We start from the raw sequence: 20,824 nt of genomic DNA on the forward strand, positions 1-20,824 counted from the left end.
AGGAGGAGGAAAGAGAAGAGAAAGGAAGGTGGGAGAGAAGAGAGAGAAGAGAGAGAGAGAGAGAGGAGAGAGAGAGAGAGAGAGAGAGAGAGAGAGAGAGAGAGAGAGAGCGAGAGAGAGAGAGAGAGGAAGTTTGGAAACCTTGAACCCGTCAGAAGATGAGAAAGTGCCCGAGAACACCTGGTTCACCAAAGGGCATAATGTCATATTGCGATGCATGAGCTCATCTGCTCAGACATCTCGATCAAAGGGGCCGGCCATTGCAGAGCGCGTACATAGCAACGAGCCAAACACGCATCAATAGCTTTTGTTTTATTATTATTATTAGTGTGTTTGATTGACAGGTGTGACATTAAAAGAGTCTTTAATTATTTCATTTGGTATTTTGCGCAACGCTTTTCAGGTGCAAAGGAGAATGTGTCATAGAGGCAGAAACATGGATACACACACCCAGCATGTCTCACTTCCTGGTATATAGACATGTATATTTCACACACATATTTTTAACATGTTGTTAACTCATCTGCACTCGCACTGCGTGTTCTGCCTTCACCGGTTCTGAGTTCTCATCGTACAGAGGAGTGAAGTGTTTGTTCTGTCGATTCCCCTCTGGTTGCCCTCGAGTTGAATCCTGCTCTTCAACAGCCCACGCGTTCGTGAGTAATCATAACAGACGCATGATAAATTAATATGTTCCAGCGTCATGCAATCAACAGGAGAAATCCAGTTGTAGCTGTGAAAGCCCCCCCCCCCCCCCCCGAGGCCCAGTGCGATCAGTGCTCATCAGCCTTTGTTTATTTGAACTGCCTCTTTCGGGAAAGAAAGGACTGTTCCACCGCCGCCGCCATTGTTTTGCCTTGGGAACTCGTCTCTCTCTCTTTCTCACTCTCCCTCTCTCTTTCTTTCTCTCTCTTTCTCACACTCTCTCTTTCTCTCTCTCTCTCTGACTCGGCCATATGGTCGTTGTGCACTTCCTGGAAATTCAAGACGTGTTTGCTTTCGTTGTGTATCTGAGGGCCGTGTGTTGACGTTAATTGGAACAATACTGTGACTGATCTGGTTATAGCACTTTTGGCCAGAGCTTTAAATTCATTTTGCCAGGAAACGAATACACTGATCCCAAAACCCTTGTTCTATGGTCCTTCTAAACAATTTAAAACACTTAAATAACTTAAGAGTCTTTCAATGAATCCACATTCAGGTCACATATGTCTCTCACATGTTTGTTTAGAACCTCTTGCCAAGTGAAGGACGTCCAAGCTCCAGATTTGAGTTTAGTTTAAGTCTCCTCATCTTTCCCCGTTTCATTTTTCCCCTCACAGAGTGCTACACTGCCAACGGAGAGGACTACAGGGGCCTCCAGAACCAGACCAGCCTGCATGCTGGTAAACCCTGTCTCTTCTGGAACGAGACCTTCCAGCACCCGTACAACACCCTCAAGTACCCCAACGGAGAGGGAGGACTGGGCAGCCACAACTTCTGCAGGTGAGCGTACTCCACAAATCAACTTTACCCTGAGTTTTAATCTGAAATGATACGGCTATGACCCACAGGTTATTGTAGCTCTTCTAGGTTTTGAATAGTGGACCTCAGGGAAACCATTTTCTGTAGGTGAAATAATCAAATAAGCTCTAATGTGTTTTTAATCAGCATTAGTGGCCTTAAATAATACAATACTCAAGAAAAGTTTCAAATCTTTTGGGCTTTGGAACTCTAAATGTATATTGTTGGTTCATAAAAGTTATTCTGCTAATTTAATTTCAACAACTCTTTTTCTGATATGACTACGATGAAGCAGTTGTATTTAATATTAATTAATTAATTAATGGGATAATTCCTGCAAGCAAATAAAACCATGTGTCATTCAGGGGTAAGAGTGCGGGTTCAGAGTTCATTTAGAATTTTATATATTTTATTTCCGTTCATGTCGTCCTCAGCTTTTCAAGTGATTTTCCGTCAGAAGCCGAGAGGATTAGAAACTGTTCCCTCATGTTTTTTATTATTATTGTGAAGCAGTCGCCTCTTGTGCTTGAGATTCAGCAGTTTATCAGAAAACTCCTCGGCAGTGGCTCCCGGGTCGAGGCTGCCATCTTCTCACCAGCTGGAGTAATATAATATTAGTTTACAAAACAGATGTACAAATGTTTTGACGTGTACATTTAAAGTCCGTCCCTCTAAACACCGATGTTTGACAGAGCTTTGAAACTTCCCAGACGAGCTGTTTGACTTTGTGAATAATTCAGAATCAGTTGGATTGGCCGTACCCACACGGCTTAGTCATCACAGGGAGACAAACACACTCGGTGAGTTTGTGTAAGCAAATCTGCGTCTCCCTCATCCCCGGGATGTGGAGCGACACGGTGGCTTTGGGTTTCTAACCATCGGCGCTCCTCAGTCACACTCCTCAAGTGTGAGAGAGCGGCTGCGTGTGTGCGACCATCGGGGGGTTGTGTACTTCCCAGGGAGCTGGTTCAAATTCAACAAGAAGGCAAGAACAGTGGCTTGGCCCTCGTGTCCAAGCTATGATAAACATAACAACCCCCCCCCCCCCCCCCCCCCCCCGTCCTGCACCCAATAGCCTCTGAGACATTTTCTAAGTCATGGTTGTCAACTCATAACGCAGCAATGCTTTGAAGTGGCACCGGACTGATTTGTTTTTTACTTGAAGTGGAAGTCAGGAGATTGACGAGCGGGAGACATGCTGAGGCTTGAGGGAGTCTCCCCCCCCCCCCCCACGTCCTACATGACACATTCAGACCGGACTCCTCCATTGTTTGTGTTGGGCGGTTTCTTTTGGCCGCCGATGCCGTGAGCGGCTTCTCCGACTCACTGACAGCTCATGGCTTTGTTTCTTTTCCTGACAGAGGGATTTTTGTCACATGGGGCCGAATGCTACAGCTCACAAGGTCAAGAATGTGGCGCATGTGTCCGTCACGTGTGTTTGTTGCCGTGTGCACATGTTCCGAGGCTGATGTGAAATGTTTGAACACAGAAAGTTGGCTCGTGGGATTTGTTTTTTTTTCCAGCTGTGTTTGGACGTCGTTGCTCAATTTGGATAACAAATCTCCCCATTTCCATGAGGCACCATTCAAATTCTGTTTTTCAAATATTCCTCTAACACCTCTCTCCCTCGAACGCTTCCTCGTCCCTTCTCCGCTTCTCTTTCATCTGAGGCTTAGATTTCCAGCTCAGAGTTCTAGGTGGTAAATGTCTGGTGGTAATTCCCAGACAAAAGGAGGTGATAACAGAATGAAAAGCGAGAAGGAGGAGAGCCGGGGCGGATTTGGCATTTCTGACCCCGAGGCAAATTGTGTGGTTTTTTTTTTACGAGAGGAGAGCCGAGGCCGGTGCACAGGTGGATAATGCAAAGTCGGGGGAATCACCACATTCTCGACCCGCACACACTCGACTCTAAGTGTGTATCGGATGTTGAGAAGTGGAGGAATCTCACACTCACGTCCCCGTCCCATCACTGGCTGTTTGGCGGCGGTGATTTAGGTGGAGAGGGCACCACGGTGGAGCCGGGAGAAAGAGCCCTAACAGCCCCCACATTTCATCTTTATAGCCGGCTGTAAAATACCCCAGTGAAAACAGGGAGGAACTGGGCCGAGGGAAATGTCACATTATTCCCCTGAAAAAAAATAAAAAAAGAGCACAAAGCCTTGAGTAAAAGGACAAGAGCTCTCGTGTCTAAGCCGAGACTGAGCGAGACTAATTCCATCAGTGGATATCACATTACTGATCATCCGGGAAGGTTCGATTCCCAACTCATTCCACAACTTGAAGTAGAAGTGAGTATTTCAACCTCCAGCTGAAGTACTCCTCTGACCTTTTTCCTCAATACTTCACTACATTCATAAGAACAACTCCCACTGATCGAAGGTCTGATTTACATTTCGTTTATCGTTCCTTCTAATCTATTGTTCCCCGGCTCATATTGGGAGTCTCCCCCTGGTGCACCGGTAGAGTTAGAGTGTGAAGTGGTTGAATGGGTTTGCCGGCCGTTTCCTGGCTGTTAATATGCAGGTGTGTGTGTGTGTGTGTGTACTGTAGAATTTATGAGTGTCCACTATGACTTCTAATGCTTTTGCTGAACACAGATGAGATAATGGAAATGCCAGAGTGAATAGTGTCCCCAAGTTGATTGTAATTGAATCGCTATGATGTCAGGTGCAAAATCTGAGGTCAGGAGGAAACTGCAGCCAGCTCGTCCACTGCTCCACGACTTTACATTACACTCCCTGTGCGCTGCTTTGTTAAATGTGAAGAAGTTAATAGAAGTGTCCCCGTGAGAAGATGTACTGTGAGGCGCCATCAACATAATAGCGACCTCAGAATAGAAGTGAGATCCTGTTTCATGCAATAAAACGAACCTCTTGTCAGTTTTCTTCAGCTTCCTCCAGGTTAGCAGCTCGCATCGCCAAACTCCAGATGAACTTTTCTCAGTGTTTCCTCAAGTGTGTTATAAAGTTTTTAATGTAAATACAAAAAGTTCTGCAAAGTTAAAAAGCCCAAAGTCCCCCCCCACACACACACAGGAAACAAGCCCTTAAAGAGAAAAGGAGCTGAAACCAAGTGTTTCAGACAGAGGCTGAAAAGAGGAGCTGCAGCAGTGGACAGTCTGAGGAAAGTGATGTTTAAACCTTTTCAAGTTATGACACAAATTACAATTATGAACCTGGATATAAGCAGAACATATTTCCTTGAAGCTGGACTCATGGAGCGGAGTCAAGCTTAGTTCAAGCCTCCTCAGATAGCAGCATTTTGTTGAAGACGCACAATTTGGCGACAATGGCTGCTGCTACTGGACGTCACTGCTACACACCAGCCGCACATGACGCAGGAAGAACCAGGACCTCGTTGAGAAAACAACAATGGACAGTGGACTGTACATATCGCTCCACAACCAGGAAGGCCTCTCCTTCAATACATGCATTCATACAGCAGCAGCAGGCAGCGGTTTGCATGCTAAATCATCCAAGTCAATTAGAGAGTCTTCTCTCAGGCACTAAATTGCCAGACTGTGATCTGCTGTTGACCTCAAACCAGAGGAGCCACTCGCCCCCAAGATCTGTCAAATCACAGGAAGTGTGGCTTTTATTTAATTCAATTCATTATTTGCCTGCTGAGGGTTGGGCGAATTGCAATAACAGCTTTTAAAACACAAACCGGGTCCATAGAGTGGAAAGTGCACAGGTTTGTCAGTTTGCAGCAGTTTCAAGTTAAGTAAGTCGGGGTCGTTGTTGTTCTGACCTTAATCCAAGAGTCACAGCGCAGAATGGATGTCTGTGTGAGCAGGCGTGGTGGCGGCACAGGTGTCAACACTATTGTGTGCGGCCTGTTGTTTCTGCTTTCCACATCCCCAGAAGCTCCACCAGGGTTTGAGTGACAGAACCGTCCTCATCCAATTTGTTGTCACCGCACGGCACAACGCCACAGGGGCACCGACTGCACCCGGCCGCAGCAGCCTGGGTAGAAACGGGTATAATAAGAAGAACTACGCCTCCGTGGTGTCCACAGCTGTGCCTGTCCCCGGGCGGGGGGGGGGGGAATCAAGGCTTTACACGCTTCTGATTCTACAACGTCCACACTGCCTCCGCCGGCTTTGGCAGCAGCTTCGTTTGCAAACACGATTTGCTCGAACACATCAAATCTTCTTCTTCTTACCTTCAGACCAGACGCAGATCAGTGCACTGCTCCCTCCTACTGGCGCAGTTACGTTATTGTCACTTACAATTTGTGTAGTAAACAAAACCAGTCTTCAATCTCACGTGAAGAACAAATGAAAGCGTGTTCTTCCCAGCATTCGCTCACATGGTTCGATGTAAAGGATTTTTAGGGGGATTTTAATGTAGTTTCACAATGCCAGTCGTTTTAAAGAGGATCATAAATTAACTTATCAAGGTACATGGACAAATGGTTGTTAAAGGAAACCTTCTAAACAGCCGCCAGCGGAGAACAGCTGTTTTTGTCAGTGCTCAGATGTGAGCTGCTCCCACCTTCGATTCAGCAGCACAGAGCCTGAGAGGCAGGAATGCAACGTGGCTGTAATTGGCTGTGTTCTGAAGTGTGTGGCTCACCGCGAGCACAAAGACTCAATCACACTAATTGTGCCAATTAAGTGTCCAAACATCTTCAGAGATCGACCTCTGGGTATGGGAGCGTTCCGACAGGCGCTTCTTTTCAGAGCCTCCTCTGACGCACATCGATGGGAGGACAACGCCCCCCCCCCCCCCCCCCCTGCATGCAACCTCCAAAACAAACACGCATGTTACGCACGTGCATGTACACACACACAGGTACATGTTCATACATTTATATTCATATAAATATGTATGTTTTTTCTCTGTGCTGCAGGGTTAGACGAATGGATTTATCTTGAACAAGTTCTGCTCTTATCTGCACTGTGCCACCCAAGTTAATCTGAGGTTGTCGGCTTTCCAACTTGTGTTCCGCCAACGCTTAACAACCACACACACACACACACACACACACACACACACACACACACACACACAGAGTTACCTGCAGGCACGACTGATGATGTTTCTCAGTCATGTGGCCTGTTCAACTCTGCCCTGTGGATGAAGTTCACATGCTTTTGCTAAAAGGGTGTGTGCAGGTGTTAGTGTGTCTGTGTGTGAGAAAAGAGAGAGAGACAGGGGGGGGGGGGGGGGGGGGGGTTAAACAATACTTGGGGAGTGGGGTTTAGGAGGAAGCTGGGGGGGGGGGGGCTCATCACATCATTTACTGATCAAAGACCCCGGTGGGCGAGACTCAGGATGAGGGCTCTACAGACAATCTTCCTTCTACCCTGATGGTTGTAATTCATGTCGGCCTCCTTAGGGGGCGGGGGGGGGGTGGTGGGGTGATTAAGAAAATGCCGTAAATTACATAAGTGGCTGTAGATGAGTTCTCTGGGGTCTTGTTTCAAACGGGGCTATTACACGTTGACAGGCCTGAAAAGAGAGACGGGGAGAGGGAAATCGAGAAAGGTTCACATTATCCAATCTTTCATGGTTGGACCCAGTTTTTTTTTTTTTTTTAGCTTTTCAACTATTTCAGTCGTAGCCTGGGGCCAAACAAACAGGTGTCTGCCCCCCCCCCCCCCCCCCGATCTGGGTGGAGCCACCAACAGATCTGGGTTCATGATACCGTGTTGAGACCTTCAGAAAAACAAGACCCTCGTTGAACATGGGAGGATTTCAGGGTGAGAGAACCTTGTGGTTGTTTTGAAAGCGGGGATGATAGAAAAGAGGATAAAAACAAATGTGTCTAGATAAACTCTTTCTTTGCTTATTCACACTCCCTGACTGGGCCATAACCAGTAACTGTTTGTGTCAGCTTCTGAGACTGAACAGCTTTAAGGCAGTTAAACTCGAGTTCAACCCTGAACAAAAAAAAAACATCTTTGTCAATACCTCATTCTCAGTGTGAAAAGAGAGCAGGAAACTCTGGATAGTGTTTTTTGATAGGAGAAGAAAAGAAATGGAAACGCCCTTCACAACTCTGCGCACAAAGAGGCGAAACTGGATAGCTTAGCGCCGCAGGGCTATTTCAAGATGCTACAATGAGGTGTGTCAGAAGAGAAGAAGAAAAGGTCTCGGGCAATTACAGTGAAAGAAGAAAAGAAAATAGCTGTGTCATCTTAGACGTCTTTCCGAGTCAACAGGGAGTTTGTTTTTACAGTTCACATGTAATCCTGAACCCGAGCGTAAAGGAGCTGAACCTTTATGACTCCTGTCTGGAAAAACTCCAATTCATTTATCAGCAGTTTTTAAAGTTCCCATTATGGTCGTGATTTTACAAAAATGGCCGCCCCCTGGAGAGTTTGAGCCTGGACACAGATCTGAGGGTGTCTCCGTCTTCCATCCTCTCTATCGCTCTGTCCTGAGGGGAACTGGAAAGTGAAAAGCACAGTCGGGCCATGAGTCGGGTTAAAAGGGTCTTGATGAGGTTCTGAAGCGGCCTCGGACAAAAGCTTTGCCCCAATCACACGCACCCTTTTTCTTCAGGTTTATGTCTGGCTCAGAACAAAGACCCCCCCCCCCCTTGACCTCCAGCCATCAGAGAGCCGTCGGTCTGGCCCTTGACTGACTGAGCTGGCGGACACATCAGGCTAATGGTCGTTCTTGTTCTCCTGCACTGAAATAGAAAAAAACAAGGTTAACCTCCGGGTTTGGTTCTTTCTGCTGGTTTTTGAGAAGCCAGCAGAGTTTTTACTGGTTTAACCTCCCCCCCCCCCCCTCCGTGTTTGCAGAAATCCCGACGGGGACGTTCAGCCATGGTGCTACATCGCCGACAACGAGGACAGCATCTACTGGAGATACTGTGACATCCCCTCGTGCCAGAGTAAGTTCAGTCTGTCTGTCTGTCTGTCTCTCTCTCTCTCTCTCTCTCTCTCTCTCCCCACGCCCTTGGGGCCGTGTCACGGGCGCACGAACGTCATTTTTCTTTGCTCTGCTCCTCTGCTCGTCAGCTATGAATAGATTTTACTGTATGACTTGTACACAGCTATTACCATCTGAGAAATGCCTCTAATTGCCTCCCATCAGCCGTCCTCCTGCCGTGCCCGGGCCTGCCCTCGCTTTAATGCGAGCTGTCAATCACGGCCTCTGTGTGTGTGTGTGTGTGTGTGTGTGTGTGTTCATGAAGTTCTCCGTCGGCTAAGCAGCTTGTTTTGACTCGCTTTTCGAAGTGAGTGATGAAACACATCGACATGTTTGTCTGATGAACTTTTTGGATTCTGGGAGGTTTCGTGTGTCTTTCCGTTCTGTGGTAGATATTTCATTTTATTTACTTTAATACTTTTTTTACCCACATTTTTTTTTCTGTGCTTTATTCCAGATTACGTCAGAATTTATATTGCACACATTTATGAAGTAAAAGACTTTATTAAAAAGATGAAAAATGACATTTGGCGAAGCAGACCTCAAATAATCTATTTCATGAATATAAACATCTCACTTGCCTCCTCAGTCATGATTTATATTTCCCATTTCTTACTGAGTCTATACCTCTACCCTCTTATTATTGGATTTCTCTGTTTTCTCTTTATCTGTGCTCTTTTCTATTTCCTTTCCAAACACTTACATCCCAGTGTCTGACCTTTGCTTTACTTAATATCCACCGTGTTGTAGGAGCTGAACCCAAAGACCTGAGAGATAATTCTCAGCGTGTGTCTGAACTTGACCTAAACTGCTGGACCGTCCTTTATCTGAAGAGTGGAACGGGAGAAGTAATGAGTTGTTGTAATTATTTTGTCGCTGCAGTAGGTACCAGCAGGTCTCAGGATCCTCCCAGGCCCTCCAGCCACCCCCCCCCCCCCCCCCACCCCCATTATCCTGTCTGGGTAGCGTGCTTTCCCAAAGCCTGCTGTTTGAAAGGCTCAGTATCCATTAACCCAACTAATAATGCCTGTTGGCTGCACAGCCATGTTTGCAGGGGCACGGTATTACTGTGGATGTGTGTGAGTGATTGTGTATAGGAGGTTGTCTGCATCACATTGGACTTCTGCGTGACCTATATTTCAGACCACTGTCCATTTATCTCCTTGTGTCTATCGCCCAACATCCTGAATCCTTGTGGTCTGGGAGGAAGGAGGAGAGCGGCCCACACCGGCTGCAGGGTTTGTCTCTTATCTGTGGTGGAAATCAGGCCAGCCCTTTTGTTCCAGATGGGTTTGCCATGTGCTGGTGCAGCCTTGTTTTTGTCTGGGATCCAGTTCTTCACAGCGTGTAACACATCCCGGTGACATGTGACCCATTTCTAACGGCTGAGCGCCCGTATCGGATGCTGTCTTACACGAGCGTTTCTCTTTTCTCCTGAACGTTATTCAAAGCCCTGTAACGTAAGGAAAGCAGACGAGGCTCCTCATGAAGACATGCCTGTTCAGCAGAGACGGTTTCTCCCTGCAGGGAAACCACGGAGCTCCCAGACACTAACGTCTCATCTGTTGTGAAACCACAGTCGCCACGTGGTGCCTTACCTTCTGGCGCTGCCTGCTCTCAACACGCTGCATCCGAAAGCCTCAGCTCCTGAGTGAGAAAGCACTGATCTGTGTGTTAGTGCTGCTGGCAACACAGAGCCGGGAAACACTGTGGTGTGACAGAGAAAGGGCAACAGTGGTCTTTGTTTTCATTTCGTCTGGCTTTTGTTTTGTCTGTGCTTTCGTTTTGTCTGCTTCTTTGCTTACGTTTGATGTGGAGCGGCTGCTGGTTGGTGGCCGCTGGCTGCGGCACCTGGAGCCGGCCGACCGGCGGCCTGTTATCCAGCTGGGCTCCCTGTCATCTGGGGTCATGCCACCCCGGTGAGGGTGACACACCCCGGTGGAGCGCACGAGGTCACGCAGGTCACATGAGCCCAGAAAACACACACTCTGACTATTCCGATTATAGGGTAGCTCACAACACTTGTGGATCTCAGTAATCTCCGGTGGCAGCAGTTATCATGTGGTGGAATTATCCAAACATCTCAAGAAGGCCCTGTCAGGGCACATCGTCCACTGGACAAATTGACATTTCCATCTGTGTCCTGCAACAAGGGCACTGGTTTGACTGGCCCGTCTCACTCCCAGGCCACTAAGCGCTCAGCGAAGCACCGGCTTGTCACTAAGGGCTGTGATTAATCAGAGGCCAGTTCCTTGTGAAGCAGATCAGCCAGAAATCTAACATTTTCAGGAAATCTCCATTTCGTCCCCCCCCCCTCACAACTTCAAGAGTGGAAAGTTAAAAGTTTGTTCACTGTACCCCCCTCCCCCTAAACACATTGTGCATTGCTGCCTTTAGAGCCACAATCTTTGTTTTGCAGTGAGTGCTGGTTTAAAATAATTATATGATTATGAAGCAGAATATCTGTGAAGATTCAGCTTTTATTTGTGATGCAACATGATTTTGTAATCATTAAGGTTTTGAAAGTGGTCCGAGTTCAGATTAAGACAAACTCAGGCTGAAGCTTCATTCATGTGACTTGAAAATGACTCAGTTAAGTGGTAATAAAATCTTACAAATTGTAGCACAACTCTACTTTGTGCCTCTTTTTTTTATTTTTTATTATTCTGGCCTCTGCAGCAAATATGATTCATATTAAATAATTTGAATGATAGCTTCCTCATGCAGGGTGTTCCCCACTGGAGCAGGACGTTGTGTTTAGTTGTGGCTCCCGCGTGTTGCCAGGCATTTGCCCCGGCTGAATTGGAGGATTGACGCAGAGTGAAGCTGTCGGGGGTGAAGTGTCTGCCCAGCGTTTGCCAAAGACAAAGACCTTGATCTGCGCGTCGGGAGCTTCTCTCTCAACAGGAAGAGAAACCAAGAAAAACTTGTTGTGCCACTGCGTCCGGGTTTTGTGACGTGTTTCGGTTCAGCGACTTCTAGAAAAATGCAAACCGACAATATGCATATCACTCAAAGGATGATCAGAGGATTAGTCAAGTGAAGCTAAGGTTGTGTACTTTAGTGAAGTCGGCCTCGTTATGTAACTTAGGTCTGGGCCAGAGAGCACCGCAGTTAATGCCAAGATCAGAACAGGGTCTACCAGTAGTTATTCATTTATAAGTTTTTATTGCCAATTTCTTTTCTAAACTATCAAAGCTCCAACGTGTGACTTTGCCAACACCATCGTTATAGAACCTGTTGACTGTATACGTGATCAATTTAGTTTCTCTCTGTTTGTGTCACACATTGTTATCGTTGCCGACAAATACCTCTCGGATAATGAGCGTCATTATCCTGAGGCCAGAATTCCCGTCAGTGATATTTGGATATTTCTTGTTATGGAGCTGTCATTGTGTTTACACCTGACTAATTAACACACTGGATGTGCGACTCGGCCGCCGCACTCACAGCAGGTTGCTCTTTAATCTTTTTGAACTATTGAGGGAATGTTTGATTAACCCCCCGTCTGTCACCACGAAGCGCCGCGGCCACAATGGCGGCGGCACCACAAGCATCTGGCCGCCGGGCGAGCCGCCGCACCTCGAGCACATAAAAACAAAGCAATTACTGTATGTGTTTGATCCCGGCTGCTATTACTGAACACTGAGGGAAGAAAAGGCAGCGATGAGATTCCGTCTTCATTAAGAGTGATTTATGGAGCGGTCCCCCCCCCCCCCCAGTGACTGGGACCAGGAGACTGAGTGTCCCCGAGCTTTGTTCAACCTTTGGGGGACGACACTGAACTTTCCAATCGGTCAGAACTTAACAAGGCTTCGCATAAATGTTTGTATAATGAACCTTTTTCGTTTCGGTTGCTGTTTATTTCCATTTTGTATTCACTCGAGTACAAGTTGTACAAGCCCTGACTTCATCTCGGTGTTACAATGAGGTGGAGATCTTGATTTTTTGCATGAAACGTCTCCGAGCGAATCGAGATTAAACAGTTCCACGGCAAAAATGAGTCATAAACAATAAAGCACCTTTCAAACCAAAGTGCTTCACAAGAAGAGAATAAGAATCCCTCAGCATTAGAGCAGGAATATGAGAGAGAAAGTGCTGCAGATGAGAAAATACATCAAATATAAAAAAAAACGAGTCAGTGAGATCAGAACCAGGTGGATTCACCCTCACAATGCAGAATATTGATTTATGATGCTCGTAAAGTTAAAGAGGTTGGACCTGTCCCAGCCAACTGATCCAGTCAATAATTATAACACACACACACACTAAAACACACACGCACCTTACACCTTCAAATTATAGGGCTGTGAAGAATAATATCATAAATGTGGATCAGAGAGAGAGAGAAACATCTTTGAAGAATTTTTATGACAGTCAGAGACGAAAACAATTGGGAGTCAAAACGAGCACGAAGCCGAGCTGAGGGGAACATGTCGGACATGTTGCTCCATCTTTTGAAGAGGCAGACGTTTTCCCCTTGGTGGTCTCGTACCAGCTTTCACCACAACCCACCCTTCCTACCATTATACCGAGGCAGGTTCAGGCACCGCTGAGTGGAGACGTGTGTTTGTTCCTGTGTTAAAGAAGAAAAAGATTTACACTTTCAAAAAAGAGGACATTTCTGTGAAGTGAGCTCATCCCTTCCTTCTGTTGAGTGGAATCTGGGCTGAAGGTTTTTCAGCATAAACTCGAAAAACTGGGGTCTGGAGTTTGTCTTAAACATGTGAAGGAGAACCGCAGGAGATTGTCCGGGTCAGACGTGCAGATGTGCTCACTGGAGGGGGGGAAACATTTGTCTTCTCACATTCAGCTCCTCCAGAAAATGTCTCAATGGCTCATAGCTGCTTCTCAGAATTTAGACCTGGTCACATTTTGCTTTGGAAAGTAAATTTGTTTTAAACAGATGATCCAGCAAAACCAGCGTGCATGTACGTGCTACACCCCATGCAACCAGTAATCCCCACTGCCTCAGGCTTGTAAATAAAAACAAAAACAAACAAAATTACACATCATAAATGTTTCATGGAAATAAACCAGCCCCCCCTTTAGAGTAAAGGATCTCCACAAGTGCTGTGTGAGTAGATTTAGGAGAGCTGGTTTTTCTTCTTGCCGCTGGGCCTCCTCTCGGGGATGAAGCAAACTTTACTGCTGACACTCGACTTGTTAACTGACGATAAACTGGGAGAAAAAGAAGGAATAATTTGGAAGCTGTGTAGAAACAGAAGTTTTAATCGAGAGTGGAAAAGTAGAGTTTCAAAAAGATGATCCAGCAAAACCCAAATCAGGAGACGGAGATATTCAGATCAATCACATCAGATCTAGGGAACAAGTTACAAGTATTAAGTGCACGGTGGATAATTTTGGATTTCCCCCTCTTAACACAACATTAGATCCGTCATCACCCGGTGAAGAGGGGAGGGGGGGGAGCTTGGAGCACACTCAATGTTATCTTACCCTGACCTCTGACCCCTCTCAGCTCCGCCCTCAGGTGAAATACCTGAGTGCAGTGCTGCGGGGAAACTCTCAGACAGAAACTGGAGCGCACAGAGCCGCACACAAGAAGCTCGCCAGGGGCCATCAGGTGCATTTAATCTCTCAGCCGCCCCCCCTCCCTCCCTCTCTCTCTCTGTCTGGCTCCTTCCCTCGCCCAACTTCACCGGGGTTAAATCGGCCAGGCCCATTAGGGAATTAAAGGTATTGATTACGAGGCGAGCTGGTTGTGTAGAATGTTTGCTAATGAGAACAAAGTAGACGGCCATTGTGCGGCGGTTGTCTCGGGGGAAAGGAGGAGATGAATTGCGGGGTCAACCGATTTAGTGCTCAGACCTGCAGGGCTGTGCTCAGGTGCAATGATACTGGTTTATCACTGGATTGTGTAGTCCGAGCTCACATTGTGCATCTCTGTGTGTGTGTGTGTGTGTATTTTGCTCATGTTCAGCCAAATTTGATCTAAACGTATTAACATAATCAATATGACATTTAATTGCAGAGTAAGAGCAGGGAGTCTGCAGCCCTGATAGCCAGACGCTAGCAATGTGACACTAATATCAAAGACTGAGAATCAAGATGGACGATCCACGAAGCTCGAGCCAGAACATCCTGGACTCGGTCGCCGCCTTCTTTCCACCTCGTTGGGACTCAGAGTCATGATCGTTGGTGTGGCGCCTTGGTAGCATGATCCCGGCAAACCAATCACGAGTCAGTGTCAGCTGTCAATCATGATGTTTCACCACATCAAATAAGTCAATGAAAACAAACTTATTAGAAACACTTGAATTTAGATCATTATGATAAGAAACCATCTTTAAAAACATTGTATTCACAGGTATTTAAACTTTTGTTGTTTGGTCCATGTCCCATCCACTTCCACGGAGGAGGCGGGGTTTATGACCTACACTGCCGCCAGCCACCAGGGGGCGATCATTTTTATGGCACTGTCTTGTCGTCCAACTTTATGTACAGTCTTTAAGTCCACAATAATAATAATACATTTGCTAAACAAGTGCTGAAGACAAATTCCAGCTGAGATAGATAAAGTTATCGTGGTTCATCCTGTGGGGACCATGAATGTATGACTCTGGAGTGGATTGATTTGAATATTCATCGTCTGAAGAGGATAAACAGAAACATACAGGTTCATATATATACTTTGTTCCCCTCTGGATAATCTATAATGATAATTCTCTCAGATTCCTGACTCGACGGCTCCATCAGTCGTCCTCTCGTTCGTCCCTCAAACCAAATCGTCGACTTTACAAACAAGAAGCAGAATCTAATTATCTAATCTGCCACTAAACTTCAATAGGACATAAATAATTCCCCCCGAAGCTTCCTCATTAAACGACTATTTTCCTTTGCAAAACGTTACATATTTAATTCCAGGACTGATTAGATGCTTAGAAAATAATCAGGAGTCTGTTTGTAGTCGTCTTTACTTTCAGATAGTTGAGGTATAATTGGTGGAAACAGCTTCAAGGGCCCATTAGTGCGTCTTCTTGTCTCCGTGTCTGGAATAATAACTTTTGTTCTGTCTTGGGGCCACACTGCATCAGTAAAGCTTTTATATACCAGTGTTCCCATAAGGGACTTTAACTTTCCAGTTCCCATCTATGCAGCTAGGGGTTCGATCTGGATCTGCGTGGGTTCCCTCTCCGTCCGTTACCAAGAAGTTTGTTGGTTCGAATCCCTTGAACCCAGTCTGCCCTGAACCCTTAATTACCCCGGCTGCACAGTGTGTGTGTGTGAGACAATAAAGAGAAAACTCATTAAACGCCACATTCAAGATTAAAGCACAATCCACCGGTTCATATAATTTGTTGTTTGTGTGTACTTTAAAAAGCGCTGCATATAGAACAGGCTGCATGACTGCGTGTGAATGGGACTCGTAGTGTTCCAGGTCGATAAGACTGGAAGAAGCACTTTATAAAAACAGTTTATGTACTATTTACATTCTCCCCGTGTGGTGAGCTTCTTCCTGAACACTCCTGGGGCCTGGTGTCGGCGTCCAGAGAACCAGGGAGAGGTCGAACTCCTGGAGAGTGAACGATGATAAATGGACGTGAGCCCACCGAGCTTATCCACCGCCCGGGGTGGTCGGCTCATCTTTCCATCTCCTGATATCAGCGACTCCTCGGGACACGGGGGCCATTTGGTTTGTCGGGGGGGCGGGGCAGAGTGATGCGGTGCGGCGGCCATTTCTCATCTGACCCCTGCATTGTTGAGCCCGGTATTTGAGCAGGCACTGATTATTCATTTAAAGCTCCGACTCCTCGCTCTCCCCTCTAATTAGATGGTTAGTCACTCTCCCAGGGCCCAGGGCTGCAGCATTGATCTCCTCCATCTCACTCCTGGTGCAGCACACACACACAAACACACAGACACACACACTTACACACACGCTGCCAAGAAGTGTGTGTCGAACGTCCCACAATTAAAGTCAGTCATTTAGATATAAATCCGTCTCTCTCTTTCTGTCCAGTAATAAATCTTGCCTCACTGTAACTGTTCCCATTTACTGGCTTGGAGCAATTTATGATCCTCATAGAAAAAGCATAAACCAACAGAAACACATCATGGTGATTCCCGACGCTTGTCCGGGGGGGGTGGGGTGGGGGGGTCCTCTGGGGCTCTTCCTCTGTGTCTCCTGTGTTCTCGAGGCTAATCACAGGCCTGATGAGACGCAGCAGCTGTATTTGTTTATGTTTTGCGTATATGCTGTACGACAAAAGGAGTGACACGTGGGGCCGGGGCCCAATGAGAGGGCGAGCGAGCGAGGAATGAAAGCAGGGAGAGAGAGAGAGAAGAAATCACAGAGTGTAATAAGTGTGTTGTTTCCTCGCTTTGTTGTATTTAAAATTCCTGGGAAGGCTGTGCATGTTCCAGGAGGTGTGTGTTTGTGTCTCTGTGTGTGTGTGTGTGTTTCAGATTCAGCTGGTGGTGCATTAATGGGCTGGTTCAACATACCTGTGTTTTAAATTACACGAATCTCGGCTTTTAGCAACCGGAGGAATGTGCTTTAACAATCCTGCCTCTCCTCCGGTGACCTGGCGGCTTCCACATCTGTCATGTGGGAGCTGGAAACCAGTTCCTTTGTGTCTGGTTACAGTGGAGTTGGATGTAAATGGTGGAAAGGATCCGTGGATGTAAAGGATTCTGATGGTTTTTTGTGTCTCTGGAGAAAAACACATTCCTGTGGACCTCTTTTCTTCACACGCCCTGTTAGCAGAGATGCTTATCAGAGATCTCCAGGTCTCTGGATGCCGTTTGCTTTCTCCTCGCTGATGAACTCAAAGTAGGAAAAATAATCAGTGGAAAACTTGAGTGTCGAGAAAAAGCGTTTCAGGGTCAATGAGGTGTGAAAAGAAAACAGTTCAATGTTTGTGTGCTCACTTTGCTGTCAGAAGACGAACATGTGATACAAGATGAAAACACACGGAGAACTGGAGGCAGATGATGACATGTAACTGGGAAACAGATCCATGAATCTGTGGGACGAGGGATGAACTGGTTTTATACTGAAGTTGCATCTCAATCCATTGCAAACATCTTCAAGTGTTCACTTCACGTGGAGCCTCTCAGCCATCTGGATGCTGTCTGGAGTTTATCTGTAGAACACACTTCAACAACAAGGCAACTTAAAGTGCTCTGTGTCAAATATAAAAAAGGCATCACGACAAATTGTCAAAGAAAAATAAGAGAATACAGAAACAGCTTCTAGAAAGAAATGTAAAATGAGTTTCTCAAAACTCTCTGAATCACAATACCTGTCCCGTAAATGGGCCGGATTTCTTTCAGCAAGCTGCAGGAATTATAGATATAGAAATAGAAAAGTAGTACTTGGATCTCAAACACAATGTGATGAGTTTTTTCCCTGAACCAAATCCCTTGCACCAGGTTTCATGGAAAACTCCTTTTTGTGTAATCTTGATTAGAATCAAACAAGCAAATGGGAAGCAGTGAAAACAGTTAAAAAGGTAATAACAGAGTAAGTTTTATTAAATTAAAAAATCAATTAAAAGTCATCACTGATCATTTGGTAAATCAAAACAAATTCTAATCATTATTAACTCTCTGATTTAAATTCATCATCATGTATTAAGACAAACAAATGAGCAGATGTTGCTAAAATGTAAAAAATAATCCGATGCAAGAAAACGAAACCTGAATGAAAGGAGAAGTTATTCCCGAGCAGAGTCACAACTTTCATAATGACTTCATTCATCACAGAGCCCCCCCCCCCCCCCCCCCATGCCATCACCTACACAGTGGCAGCGTCATGTGGGATCTGTGGGCGCCGGCACTCAGCCCCATTTAAACTGACCTTTCTTATTCCCACGCCCAGATCTGTGCCATCGTCCACTCAGTGTTTTCTCACTGAGAGAACGAGCCGAGATGCTGAACCGAACAAAATCCCATGACGGGGATTATTTAACCTGTGATGGTGAATTAAAAATGTAATAAAACAGTATTAAAACCAGGTTTTTACATCCGTCAATGAGTTTAGATTTTATAATCTATTTGTTGTTTTTCCAAATAAAGATGATTAACATAAACTCACTCGACCTTTGCCAGAATCCGCTCATGACCATTTTTTTAAACGACGGCATTTAGCAACTTTCTCATTGAACTTTTTACACGAGCTTGATTTCTTCTCTTCTTTCTTATTTGTGCCCACGAAGGAGGTTACGTTTTCACCCCTGTTCACTGGTTTGTTTGTTCGGTGAGATTTCCAGTCTGTGAAATCGTTTCCTATAGAAATAAAAAAATGGGTTTTAAAATCCGTCATTATGTCTGTTTGTCTCCCACGTTTTAAGAAAATCTGTCAAGAGTTTGGTGCAGCCTTTACTCCCTCTTCTCTCCGGCAAGGGGGGGGGGGGGGGGGGGGGGCAAGCGGAGTATGGAGAGTGAATCTATTTTGAAAAGAGCGGCACCAATAAAAACAACAACACTTCTCTAACTAACATCTTTCCTGTGTGGGCTCAGGGTTTTTCTCTCTCGCTCCTCTGCCTCCAGATGTCAGAGGAATTTTTAACTGTAATTATGTTCCTTAACATAACATGGCTGCCCCCCCCCCCCCCCCCCACCTCATCAGCCTACATTCATGCTCTCACTGCCAGAACCTGCTGCACGTGTTTGATGTTGTTTGCTCTGCGCTGCTCTTCTCCTCTGTCTCTTCCTCACTGATGTGTTGTGTTGTGGGTCGGTGTCACTGTTGTGTCTTCTGCGTCCACAGAGGGTTCTCCTGTTTCCCTGCTCAACACACACCCGTCTCCTGTCAGCAGGGTGGCCCGTTGCATTGTGGGAAGGCTTCCTCGCGGCTCCTCTCCGAGCTGCCGGGTTGCGACGAGTGTGCAGTCGAGTTGTGTTGTGCTCGTTTTGTCGTAGACTTGGTGGGAGTCCCCTCCTCCTGCTGTGATCTCCTGAGGTTCTCAGAAGTCTGGTCTGGGCCGACTGGAGAATTTATGCACCTTGTGTTTCCTTCATTTCTCCCCTCTGGCTTGTAAACTCTAAATTCCACCATCAGCTTTGAAGTGTTTTTGAATGAGTTTGTGTGTGTGTGTGTGTTTTTCTTTTATTGTACACAGAGATATTTGCACTTGTTGCACCTGCAAAGCAGATGTTGTAAAGGAACAAGGCTCAGGAGTTTTCATGCAGAGGCAGTTTGATAATAAATCCTGTAAATGCAGGGAAGCTGCATTGCAGTGACGCCTGCTCTGTGTCTGTTTCCACACACACCTCTGATGATCTGAGAGATATGATCCCACCACCTGCTGCTCTCCAGTCCCTCACAGCCTCTGGGACGAGGAGAGGACAAAGACAGATAAACTGACTGGAGTCTGCAATCTTCCTGTCAAAGCAAAGTGACAAAGAAGCAGTGCTGCCTTTAATCTGGCTGCTGAGCCCTGCAGGAGCATTTTCTCCAGCTTCAGTGAACCTGGCTGCCTTGCTCAGGGGGCGGTCGCTGGTTCCCAACCAGGTGTTTATCTCTCTTCTCCTCTCTGCCCCCCACAAACGTCCCTGGGATTAAACAAGTGGGTATTTAAGCTATGGATTAAAAACTAGCAGTTATTTCAGACCCTGAAAATATGAAACACCTCGAACATTGTTATTACAGTCGTGTTGGATTGTCCAGTTCTTAAATTGAATTAAAATGATTCAAAATACAATGATAAAAAGTTATTTTTGTAGTTTCTTCTCAACAACAGTTTCAGTTACACTTTGTAAAGTTGTTTTATCCCCATGAGGTGAACTGTGGTTTGTGAGTATGGCCCATGCAAATGAAAACTTTGATTTGTTTGTGAGAAGAAACTTGTAAACAGATCATTAGGAAAATTCAGTGGAGGGATCCAGTAATTTAGTTTTTTTAATTTCTTTAACATTGTGTGATTTTTCACATAATTTGTTTGTCTGAATGAAACAAATCAGCTAATTTGGTTCAGAAATAAAAAAACGAAAATGTGGTTGTAGAGGATTTAAACTTGGTTTCACGAGGGGACTTTTGAGGCTGAGGTACAAACGCCACGACTTTGAGTTGAGTCATGTGACAAACTCAGTTCTGCATGGCAGCGAATCACGGCCCCAAACTGTATATGGTCAACAAACATGGGCGAAACACCACGAGTGAACTCTCTCTCTCTCTCTCTCTCTCTCTCTCTCTCTCTCTCTCTCTCTCCGTCTCTTGTGTAAAACAATTTGTGCGGAATCTCAAACATGTCACACTCCACCCCCCCCCCCCCTCCTCCCCTGAAAGTCTCTGTGCCTCACTTTGACACAAACAGAAAGAATCTGTGGCATCTGTTGTACGTGCAAAGCAGCGTTCACGCCAGGCACAATGTTAACACTGGCAGCAGCTGGGAGCACTGGGAGGATGTGTGGTTATCAGCAACCATGTTTTCGTTTGCCTCCAGTTGTTCGACTCGCTGTCACCAGAC

General features: G+C 46.0%; 1 protein-coding gene across 2 annotated transcripts in view; it reads left to right on the forward strand.

Moving 5' to 3' along the window:
• kremen1 (kringle containing transmembrane protein 1) overlaps nt 1-20,824 on the forward strand; it is a 50,102-nt gene that overhangs the window by 17,574 nt on the left and 11,704 nt on the right. For both annotated transcript variants that reach the window (XM_062381917.1, XM_062381918.1), the window contains exons 2-3: nt 1,323-1,485; nt 8,261-8,352. In XM_062381917.1, the coding sequence (XP_062237901.1) occupies nt 1,323-1,485; nt 8,261-8,352 (255 nt within the window). The remainder of the gene's footprint in view (nt 1-1,322; nt 1,486-8,260; nt 8,353-20,824) is intronic.

Source organism: Platichthys flesus, chromosome 3, assembly GCF_949316205.1.
Source record: "Platichthys flesus chromosome 3, fPlaFle2.1, whole genome shotgun sequence".
Classification (NCBI taxonomy): Eukaryota; Metazoa; Chordata; class Actinopteri; order Pleuronectiformes; family Pleuronectidae; genus Platichthys; species Platichthys flesus.